The 12,486-nt window shown below is 36.5% G+C and overlaps 1 protein-coding gene across 1 annotated transcript in view; it reads right to left on the reverse strand.

Annotated features, from left to right (window-relative positions):
- Positions 1-456: 456 nt before the first annotated feature.
- The window catches only part of KITLG (KIT ligand), a 51,258-nt gene continuing 39,228 nt past the window's right edge, over positions 457-12,486 (reverse strand). The window contains exons 5-10 of the mRNA XM_062492515.1: positions 12,141-12,320; positions 10,176-10,338; positions 9,206-9,301; positions 2,567-2,676; positions 1,973-2,049; positions 457-496 (exon numbers count right to left, since the gene is read on the reverse strand). Coding sequence (XP_062348499.1) covers positions 457-496; positions 1,973-2,049; positions 2,567-2,676; positions 9,206-9,301; positions 10,176-10,338; positions 12,141-12,320 — 666 coding nt within the window. The remainder of the gene's footprint in view (positions 497-1,972; positions 2,050-2,566; positions 2,677-9,205; positions 9,302-10,175; positions 10,339-12,140; positions 12,321-12,486) is intronic.

Here is a 12,486-nt window from a genome sequence, read left to right on the forward strand (position 1 = left end):
AGGCTACAGCGACTACAGAAATTTGCTGACTAAGCTACAGTTATATAAAATCTCAGCTCTACTCAGCCTGTTCTACACTCACCTGCTAATTTTACCAGATTGTGGTTTATTGTTCACATTGCTTTGAAACAGCTGTAGTGTAACAGCTGAAGGCTTCTCTGTATCAGCTCTAACACCAAAAAGGAGAAGCAGTAGCTGTCCTTTATTCTGGAATTCTTGTAAATTTCACTTTTAAGCATTAAACATTAATAATACAGGATTAATTAAATTAGCTGCTAAAGATCTTATACACAAATGAAACCTACTGACAGCAAGATTTCTTTTTTTCCTGAAAATGGACTCAAATATCCCTATATTGTAGCAGCTGAAATTAGTTAAGTCTATGGTAAAACTCTCACCATAACCAACTTACCAGTACATGAAACAGTAACAGTGTTCAGGGAGAAAAAGCTACAGCTACACTTGTAGATGTTCCTTTTCTTTTTGCTGTAACATACTGGAAAAAAAATAAAAGCTACTTTATTACTACAGTAATAGTCTTTCAGGGAAATAGAATAGAAGGGTTTATAAGTTAGTTAAAACTTTAAAAAGGAAACCAAAGAATCATAATTTATGTTTTATATTAGTTCTTCCTACTTATAGATGAATATTCCTGACTTTTTAGGGAGGAGAAATTTGGAATAGTCATCTACGCCATACATGCCAAAACACACGCCATATATTTAAAAATATATCTAATAAAGAATGCAATCTGTTTCAAGTTCCTGCAAAGGCCCTCTCCTGCATTTAACCGTTTCATCTTTTCTTCATATTAAAAATGTTTTGTATTTTCTGTGAAGTCAAAAGGAAGATGTATGGTCCATTTCACAGGTTTTAACACCTATAAGGATGACAATCAGAATGAGCAATTTGTAGCAACTAATATACTTGATGAAATTAATACAGTCTTCCATCCTATATACTGTATATGAAGAAAATTTGTTTTAAGAATTACTTCAGCAAGCACGAGCACTGAAAATTTCGGTTCCTGTGACCACATTGCTAGATCAGAACCTTGCCTATTTGTTCCTTCACCAATGTGCAGCACCAGGCATTTCACACAGTGTGAGAACACCACAGGCCATGTCCTTCTGCCACCTGCATCAAAGTTTTCCTTAAATCATTCACAGTTAAAATCTGACCAAACATCATGAAATATGAAACTAAACAATACTTTCAAAACGCTTTAGCATGGACTATTCTTACTTAAAATGTCCCTAAGTCCTTTCCTGGATTTCACAGAATTCCTTGCCTAAGTCATGTCCAAAGAATTTCAAAGCCTTGAACTGTTATTTCTAAGGCATGTTTGATTGGCTGAGAACTTTTTGTTATTAAAAATTAGACAAAGCAGTGTATAAGTAGGAAGAGAGCTGTGAATCATTTCAGGATGACCTTAGTAAGTTAATAGCATTTGAACGAATTCTGATTAGCTTTCCACAAATATTAAAAAAACAAACAACAACAAAAAATAAAACCAGAAAACATAGTACCCTGGATAAAAAAAACATGAAAGAACATAAAAAATGTTATTTTAAAAGGTATTTGAAAGTATTTAGGAGCACAACCAGAAGGACATTGCTTTCTATTTATTTACATAACTTTGACCTAACTTTACACCACACAGCAAATAACATCATTTACTTTCTTTTGTTCCTTTCCCTCTAGGTCTCAGCAATCCTTTCTCACAGTGGGAATAAAGACAGACAAAATAATGTCCCCATAATAAAATGCTGTATGCAGAAGTGTTCTCCATATCAATTTCTATGTTTAAACCAGAAAGTCCTTTAATGGGCACACTCTAAGCACATATTTTACCCCTGCAGCAAGACCTTGTGTTTGGGGTTTTTTTGTGTTTGTTACAGAGATAAACAGGAATTAGTTCTCAGAGATAAAACTACATCTGTAAATACAAATTTTAAGTGAAACAATATACCTTATCTCATTTTCCTCTTGATAGGCATGACACTGTGTAGTTTCATCACTTTCTGGTCTGGATTTGGGATGTATTTTCTAGGAAGGAAATGCATTAAGCATGAATATTCTAAAGCTGTAAATATTCTAAAGCTTTCTTTATTAACTAAACAATTGTATGTTTCAATTTTCTTCAGATGTTCAATATCAAAGTCATCTTGCAAAATTGTAGGCCAAATCCTGTCCTCTAACATACATCTATAACTCATATAAATTTTACTATTCAAGTTTTTGTACTGTAGGCAGGGGCATAGGAATTTTTTTTGCTTTTGGTCCCTTTCTCAATATACAATAGGAGAAGTGGAAAACTGGGTGCATCACACAATTTTTGTTTCCAATTAGAGAGCGATCATGCTGATAAGACAGGATCTGCACCTTGATGGTGGAATTCATGAATGTGACACACAGCTTTACATCTGCAAGTCACAGTTAAGTGAAGATCAAAACAGGTGTCTCTTGCTTTCAAATACAGAATGCTTCTCTTATTCCCTCCCACCTCCCCACAGGTAAGAAATGTAGCATCACTATGTAAACAATAATATGTAGTATCTCTTACCTTCCAGTATATGGCTCCCAAAATAAAGCCAATAAAGAGAGACAGCAATGATGTCAGTGCTATGCTGATCCCTTGCAGGCTGGAGCTGCTAATGAAGCCAAGTGCTTCTTCTGTAATTAAAGATACTCTCATTAGTGCAGACAGATTTATAGCAGAAAACTGTCTTCAGGGCAACACTATTACAAGAGCACTGTCATGCACCACCTACATAACAGCATCTTAAATAGCAGAACTGATACTTCAAAGTGCAATGTACATGAGATGCACTTAATACAAAATCTTACAGGAAATTTTTGACCACAAAGGATGCTCCACCCACTTCTGAAACAAGAGCATTGAAAGTACCAACACCAATTCTCTTTTTGCCACTTGTAGAGAATTATCTCTTTCCCACGCTTCAAAGTTTTGCATTTCTTAATTTTTGAAGGTCTTACTTTGAAACACAAAGCAATTATTTGGAAAAGAGTATATGTCAATTCATGCATTTGCATTAGTTCATCAGGCAGCTCCCACTGACTGCAGGCACTTTGCCTTGCCAGTAATCATTGACCAACATGAGGGCTCTCAAGGGAAGTTAATTTAACAGAATAAGCCTTATCACTTCTAAAGCTTCCTGGAAAGGTGCCACTGACTTCTTCAAGATCAAACCCTTGTACCTTGAGGTTTAACTGCATGTTATTTGGTTATAACCATTTCCTGATAGCTTTCAACATTTTGTAACAGAAGAGCGTCAATCCTATTCTTTTATGTACACAAACAATTCTATTCCTCTAACTGGAGCTCCATGCATGCTGAGACTAAAATCTGGCCCTTCAGTTATTTCATCAAGAGAAGGACGTGGAAAGTCCTACAGAGTCACCTGGGGACACTCCTTCCGAAATGCTAAGTGACCCTCAGGGGACTGGTATTTTAGGCATTGTCCACCCAGGTATGGTTCATTTCAAATTGGATGTCTGCAGCTTGAATGGTGGGCGTATTGACAGATTAAAGGGAAAGAACCAAACTGTAAGCACTGGAAAAATGTAGGTGATTGGATACATAGAAATGAAAATGAACTGACAACACTCAAAAAAATTTGTGTGACTCATGCAAACAGCAAATGTCTAAGCATACACAGTATGATATACTGGGTCAAGCAACATGTGTTTAGTACATTATTAAACAGCCTCCAAGAAAATACCTTAGAATGGAGTTTTCTTATAATTTAATAGTGATTCATTTTTAATTCTCAGATATTCTTGTTGACATTTTTCAAGTTTTAGGCAAATATTCTTTTTATCGCTGAAATTCAGCTGCGTTTACTAGGCTCAATGTAGATAGAAATAAAAAGACAACATAAAGTGTGTATCTTATATATTCATTTGCTACCTATATCTCTGTGTCTTATACACTGTTTACAAAGTCTAGGTTCTGACTGAAGAGGTTTGAGTTTCACTTATATCTGATAGATTCGGCACACTAAAAGGAAACATCAGTCAAGCAGAACTGATGCTAGCTTACCGTGAAAGAAATCTGTCTACAGAAGGGAAAGAGAGCAGACAAAGTTCTACAGAAGCGAACATCAGCTGAAAAAGAGAGGCTATTGATTAGTCTGCCTCTGTCTGCTCAGACATTAAAGCCAAGAGCAGACATTAACTGGGGAGACATAACCTTTCTAACTTTCTGTCCCAGATTAGGTACAGAGGATGTTTGCTTGCAGAATTGATCTTCAAGAAAACTGGGCAAACTCAAGTGGATGGAGCCAGCCTGAACGACTCCAGAAATGCTCTCCTGCTGTTGTTTATCTGAATTGTACTCTCAGAAGAAAATTCTGATATTGCTCTTGTGCTCTAGGCAAGTAAAAAGCAATCCTCCTTTGCCTAATTCCAGTCTTCTCAGTGAGAGACTGATGAGTTTTACAACTAAATTACGTAAATTATATGGGGATGGCCATGTTTTCTAGATTCCACCCTGCAAACTTCAGAAAAAAACTAAAAAGTGAAACAAAAATCAAAGGAATGACTCTTCAGGTCATGTAGAGCATAATGTGTTTGATAGCATGTTATGGTAGAGTGTATAACCTCAAAAACCCTCTGCCTACCCACAGTGCTGGGCAGCACGTCATGGCAAGCATGCTGTTTTTTACATGAACTACTAGAGAAATGTTCTTTATGTAGGGTAATCAGTGATAATTTTGTACCTTTGTTTTTACCAGTATTTTTCACAAACAATGCAATTTAAGACAACAGAAGAAACCCCTTTACAATGAGGTATCTAAACCTGGAAAAATCTGATTTCTGAAAAGTTATCTCCAATGCGGATGATTTCTCCATAATCCATGGAAAACTGAAAGGAATTTATAATTAACTTTCCATGTGGGGACATGCAATACAGGGATCAAGACTAAATACAGTCCCATTGTGACACTCTCCTTAGTCTACCTTTTCAAAATGACAATAGATTTGTTTTTTATACAACCTGACAGTGTAGGAATTAATTTGAATGTTAAGTAACCCATAACTACTTTAAAAAGCAAGCAACAACAGATTATTTAATTTCACTTTCAAATCCAGAAAAAATTCTCTTTAAAGATCTGGGGAGAATGAAATGAGTCACGGCAGGTTTCTTCATGTGCCTTTTATTTATATTAAAATTTAAAACAGAACAGGCTGAAGAATTTTCAGACTGGAGTACCTCTCAGGGACTTGTGTCTTAATGAAGAAAAGGGAGAGTAGGAAAGAAAGCTAGCTGCCACAGGGATTTTTTCCTCTATTAGGAACTCTGGAGCTCTGCACAGAAAGATTCTGATTCCCATCAGTTGTAAAGGCAGAGCAGGAGAAGGCAAAGCAGGAACTAGGGGTGCCAATAACTTTATGAACCCTTTGAGCAATGCCAGAGGAACTGCTGACTGTCCAGCAGAGTGAAAAAGGGGAGTGGAGATTCAGGCCAGCATCTCTCAGAGCTCTCACTCTGCATCTTGTAGAAGATTCCCTAAGAAAGTGAGCCCATTTGACACTGGTTTACATATAGTCTTCATGGACATTAGGATGCTAAGCTGTAAACACAATATATTTACATTAAAAGCCACTCAGCTACACAATGAAGCTATTGAATTGCTTCCTACCTTGAGCCATGTGTGACTATGATTGAAAGCACTGACTTAATTTTTTTTTTTTTTGCTATATATATCTCAAAGGAATTTTCAGTTTACCTCTGCTCAGTTCCAACACAATTACCACAAGATCTTATCTGTAAAAATGCAGAGCAGCTCTCACCTGTTCATTAGGGTTTTCCATTAACTATTAAGTTGGAACAGAGGAACAAAGGCACAGAAGACAGCACCAATTGCATTAAGCCATGGGTGAAGATTTTCAAATTGTTGTGCAATTACTGAATTAAACTATGGTATTTTTTGCTTAATTAAAAAAGGAGACCTTCTTCCTAAAAACAGTTAGAGAGATCTCTGTGTTTACATGTTCTTTGAGCTACTCAGTACTAAATAATAGGGCTAAATTATTTTGAGGAAATTACAGACAAAAATGGAAGGAGGCAACACTGAACTCTCAATGAAATTATAAAGAATGTTATGGCATTCAGTTGAAGGAGAAATTTTAATCACGGCTAGTAAGTTCAAGCTTTGATCAGAGCAACCTGAAATTCATCTAATGGGTTCAACCACTGAAAGAAGAAATTAGGACTCAAGACTTCTTATCCTGACACCATTTCTTTACATAGGAACAATTTCATCCACATTCTCTCGACCATGTGTGGTATAATCATCCAGAGAAAAATGAGCAAGACTGGAACTTTAACAGCTAATTGGAACTTCAATGGACTGCAGTCAGGTAACAAAGAGAACAAAACAAACCAGCCTAAATAAATTTGGGATGCAGCAGTGGTCTTTTGAGAATTTTATGGGGAAAAAGATGAAGTGGGAACATGGTACAAGTTTACATTCAATATTGAAAGAATGAAAAAAGCACTATTACCATTCAAGAAAGAATTAGAATACCATAATTGTTCTATTTTTCATTTAGCTGGGCTAAGACTTTTTGTATCTATTTAGTTGAGATTCTACTCTATTATTGTAGTTTAATTTTATAGTTGTGTAAGAACAATGGAGTCATGAAATATGACTCAACGAAAGCATCAAAAATAAAAATCCATAACTTAGCTAATTTATACAAAATTTCTATGAAAAATATTTCACAAATTATTTTATTGGATGATGCACTTCAGGTTTGTCTAAGATGGATTTAGAATTGGGGCAGTTCAAATCATCTGACTCCACAGACTTTATTAATAGATTCAAAATATATTAATCTGGACGGTTCTTTTGCAAACACTGAAAGCTTCTAAAAGCTCTAGAAACTATTAAACTGAAAAATAACTGAAAACTGTTTAAAATTAAAGGGTTAATTAAAACAAATTACTGTAGTTTGTGTCTGAAGATGCTTTTTTTCAGCCTTCCCCTCTTCTCAATGTTTTCCTTTTTGAGATTTGAATCTAGTGGTGCTTTTCTGAAATGATACTGATACCAGGGTAATGCTATGCTGGGGAATCTTCACAGAAGTCCTAAGATACTACTGTTCACTGTTATTCCTTCCAAGAGGGTAAGGATTAACTAAGACCAAAATTTCCTCATCAGGAAAGTCAATCCAAGACTAATATTGGCACTAAAGGCCATTTCAGGAATAAAACAGTGATGTCAATAAAGATTCCACAGCTTCCTCCCTGCAAAAAACCTCCAAATGAGTAACTACAGTGTAACCCGTCAGCATCCAAATTAATGTAATTTAATCTGATTATGAGTTCAAAATGTCTTCAGACCCAGCCAGACATGCAGTCCCCATGCCATTTCTACATAAGACTGTTAACTGATATCCAATTTTCCAATAAATTGCTTAAGAGAATGATAATCAGTTAAAACACACCTGTACAGCATATGGTAGCCAAGCATTTTACTGCATTACTTTAATTAGGCTTTTTTCCTACTTGATTATCAGTTCCAATTATCAAACAAGATTAACAATCCTGTTTCTGCATTCTCCTCCACAGTACAGACACAGGTGCCACACTCCACTACACTGCCCAGCACCCCTCCTCTTACTGTACTGGCTTGAACTCCTTTCATCTGAACTGCTCCTGTAATCTGTCTTTTGGCTTCTTGATCCATTCCCATTGCTTCAGGCAGTGGCTGAATATTTTTCCTCTAGCAATGACAATAAAAATTATCTCATGTTCAGACCTGAGAGACGGGTATGCACTCTTTAACCCCTTCCTAGTGCCTCAGAGCTGGCCCTGGGCTCATCAGGTTATTTGCAGACAGCTCCGTGACCTCCTGGCAAGGAATCTATGGCAGTGAATCTTCTCTTTTCCAAAGAGGCAGCCAGAAGTGGAGGGGGTTTTTTAATTCCTTCTATTCTGATGCTTCTGGGCTATGATGACTTAAGACCTACTCTTAATTAGAAAGCAATCAAGAAGGATTTCAAATCTGATAGCAGCTGTGAGCCAACTACAAGGTATCATGCGTGGCTCTAAAAGCCCAGAGGGTAACTAGATTACACATTCCAAAGAGAAGGAGCATGAGAAAAAACTCAGACCCAGCAGCAACTCTGTCACCATCAGGAGCTACCATTGCTCCCACTAGACTACATCAGGCTGCCCCTCTGCACCTTCAGCACAGGGAGTACCAGTCACATACTTCATCATCACACATTCAGGTAACATAGATGTTTGTGAAGTGAAAAGGGGAAATTGTAAAGACAGATAGATACACATTGTCATCTTGATGTGTCTGGGAAACAGGAACAAGGAAACAACAAGGTTAAACTTTGATCACCATTTCAGGAGCCTCTAAGGAAAATCCCCTCTTGTTCACGTGGGAAGCTCCAGACAGTGCTCCCTTGTTGTACATGATGTCACTAAAAGCCCCTGAAACTTCACTGTTTCCTTCCACCTCAGATTCCTATTCCCCTTCTGACCTCATGATAGGTAATGCTGAGGCTCTTACAGCAACCATTTTGGACTCTTATCAGGGAGCTGATAACACAGTGACCAAGACAGATCAGAAAGATGGACAGGAGCATGCCAGAGAGAAGATTACAGCTGCCAGAAAGGTAGTGACTTTGTCATTGACCCCAAGCAAAAGCATGCTCACTGTGGAGGTAGCCCTACTGCAACTTCACCGAACAAACATGGGAATTGTCCTCAGGGCTGGTGTAAAGCTTGTAAAGATGGACTGTACTCTCAAAATGCAATTACAGGTATCGTCTTTGTTCATGTGAGTACCCTTGTCTGATTTAGGACAGCTATTCTGCTCATTTGGAGCGACCTCCTTTTCTGAGAGTTAAAATGAGGTGTCTGGCCAAATTTGCTGAGGCCATATGACTAGTGAGACCTCATGACAGCCAAAACGAAGAGGCCTGCCCTCTCCAAATTGTAAAGAGCTGTCACATAATTGTAACTCGATAGCATCTCTACATTTTGATTAGATAAGTTCATTGCATTTCAGTATGACAGCTGAGAAACACATGGTACACCATCAGGAACATATAACTTCCCATTAATTTGCACAATTAATGACATTCTTTTCCTCTAAGCTCTCACAACCAGCTACTAGAACAAAATTGAGACATATATTCAATCACTTGTACTTACTGTTACTGCTAGTGCTACTGCCAATGCTGTCATTCCTAAGAGAGCTGGCAGCAACAGGAGGAAACAAAAATGTTTTTGTGACAGCGACTCTGGAATCTAAATAGAAAACGAATGTGTCAGAATTATGAAACTTAAAATACAGTTCCCTCTATATAAGACAGTGGCCTACAGGACTACTCTGATGTGGCTATAGGGCAGTTTTAAAAGCTGGCTGTAGGACTGTTCATAAAGTGGATTAAGCCAAAAAAGGCAGTTTTATCAAGAGGCAGAAGTGTCTACATGGCTGAGCTGCTGCTGAATAGCTAAACTGGAAAAGCAGTTGCTGCTTACAAGTTCTTAGGTTATGGCACTGATCTGCTTCTAGCTACTACTGATGTAACTGTACAACTGGTCACACTGCCCTAATTAAAAAGCAAATATAGAGAGAGCAAAAGAAAAGGTAATACAAACCCTCCATTTCCTGGAAGGATAAGAAAGAGCTGCAGGAGCTTGACCTCAGCTTGTTAAAAATTTTAAATGAAGTCAATATTGCCCTGTTCAGGAAAAGTGGGATGAAATTGAAGGTGACTTGAGGCTGCTGGGATTTACAGCCTGTCCTAGCTTCCTCTGCTTTCAGTTGTGCAATCTTAGGCTCTTTTACCACCTTATCAAACTAAATAGAACATTAAGAGAAGATAAGAAGAACAATGTAAAAAAGACAATTTAGGATAAATTTTGGATTAATAGAAACAGAGCAGCATAAGGCAAGCTTATTTTGATTATACTGAGAAATGATGTATCTACGAGTGATGGCACTAGAAATTCACTTTGAACAGAAACACAGCCTTCAGTGTCAGCAGTTACTTTAATTTGCAGTAAAAAGGTGACATGGAGGCATGGTATCAGATCCTGAGCATCTCTGAAATCCAAAGAAAATCAGACATTTATACGTGCCTATATATTCTGCTCCTCAAAAGGAGACCCCTCTTACCATTCTCAGGTGTTCCTACTGTTGAAGGCAGAATGCAGTCATTTTTATCCAATCTGTCTGCAGACTCTTTGTAGACCTCAATGGTACTATTAAAGTGCCTAAAAAAATCCTCAGGAATGAAGTGACCTTCTTCATAAAGGTGACCATTTTCTTTTACAAAATCCTAGAGTAAAATATAGAATTCAGCTTGAAAGAAGGTCAAAGGAGATACTCATTTCAACACCTCAATAAATGATAAAAATACCCAATGATGATACAAAATCATTTAAATTTTTAACCTGCAGACAACCAGATTAGCTGTATACAATCTTCATAAAACATACAAGCCTTCTGATCTGAGCATTTCAAATTAGGTTTGCAAATAGAAATGATTTATTAATACAGTATTGCAAAATTACTATGGAATGACAGTCTCTCATCCTATACTGAAAACTAAGACTTTTAAAATTCCCCTCATTAAAAAAAAAAACAACCTTGATTTACATTACTTTGCAAAGCTTCACATGAGTCTTTTAATCTGAGCACATGAACACAACAATCATTGGTATTGTCATTAAGAGAACGTGGAACAGAATACAATAGCTGGGATACACCACTGCTCAGAAACAGGCTGAGATCCCTGATAACATACCTAAAAATAAGAGCAACTGTAAACAAGGAAGCCCAGTCACTCTGAGGTCTAACAGACAAGATTTTTATACCAAACTAAACAACATGATTGAGAGCCATGCTGATGATTGATGGGTTTTCTTTTTTATGTCAGCAAGTCAAGTTTGGTCTGGGGTTATTCTGCACTCCCAAGAAAGAGGACAGTGGTAAGAACATGGTCTAAGTATGTCCTACAGAAAACCTCCTGGTTTTGGCTCCAAATTTATTTTATGTTTGATGCTGGAAGTACTAGACTTAAGATCATTATTCTCTAAGGAAATCAATAGCTAGTTGCTTTGCTGAATTACAGGGTATTTATTTTTCCATTCTACAAAATAAAATTCCTCTTCCCCAAACACATCCCAGCTCAGTGCTTTGAATCATCAGGACATAAATAGAAAAAATATATACACTGAAGATTGGAGATAATTGAGTTTTAAATGGAAAAGTAGGGACTATCTAAATACTCACAGCAATCCAATGCAAATACATGACAAGCTTACAAGGTTATTCCATTCTAAAGGCACCTGAGTGTTTTAGCTCATTCTGGGTGTTGAAAAGGTGCAATTACAACAATTAAGGACTTAGCTGATAAAAAGAACTACACAGAAGATAAAAATACTTGCTCTAAAGAACATGGTGGATTTTACCCAACATGTGGGACAAAATCTTCAACTACAGAACTTATTTTTAATTACTGATAGTCTGATCAGATCTGGATAATGGACTAGAAAAGACTAGAAAATTAATTTCTTCCCCAATTCCCTGACTGCACAGAGAATGCGACATCTCTTGAAGGAGAATCCTTCCAGCTGTTGTCCTCTGGTCTTTGCATAAAAAAGTTAATTAAACCACGGAGAAGCTTTCAGACATTCACACACTGTGCTACATACTAAGAGTATATTAATAACTTTAACCACATCATCTTTAAAATTACATTAAGATCACTAGCAAAATACATAATTTAAGACAGATAGACAAGGAAGATTTCTGCTAATTTCAAAAAGACCAGAATGAATTAATTATCTTAAATAAGATCACTGCATTTCTAACTTTAAATAACTGCATACAGGTCATTGCATATACTATAATTCCCTGTAAGCCATTTTTCTTTGAAACAGGAGATAACAATTAGCCAATGTTAGCACAATGTATTCAGTGCATTTCTAAACAAAGTAGGATTTCAGATGCACAGGAATAGAAATGAAAACAAATCTAATAAAGCCTTGGATATTTCTAAACTATTACTGAATATCGTGCAAGAGAAAGTAAAAAATATATATCCAGTAAAAAAGCTGAAACTCTGTATAAAATTACCTTGTTTTTATCAAAAGCAAGGCATGCCATAAGATCATTAATTATCCTTGTGAGATTATTGATGATTGAATAGTTGCTTAAAACATCTGACATATCTGGAATATCTGAAAATTTCTGGAGAAGATTATGTAGACTCCTTGAAAATTCAGGCACCATCAAATGCAACCAACAGTGATTAGGCTGTCAGGGGATAAAAAAAGAGACAGATGTAAATTAAATATCAGACATTTGTAAAAACTGGTTAAACATCTCAATGTGCAAAACTAAATTAGACTGTTCTTTCCAATTTAAACTATCTCAAAAGTATAACTTACAATTATTCTTTTCTATGGCAAATTTTCTCTTC

The sequence above is a fragment of the Cinclus cinclus genome, chromosome 4 (assembly GCF_963662255.1).
Source record: "Cinclus cinclus chromosome 4, bCinCin1.1, whole genome shotgun sequence".
Lineage (NCBI taxonomy): Eukaryota > Metazoa > Chordata > Aves > Passeriformes > Cinclidae > Cinclus > Cinclus cinclus.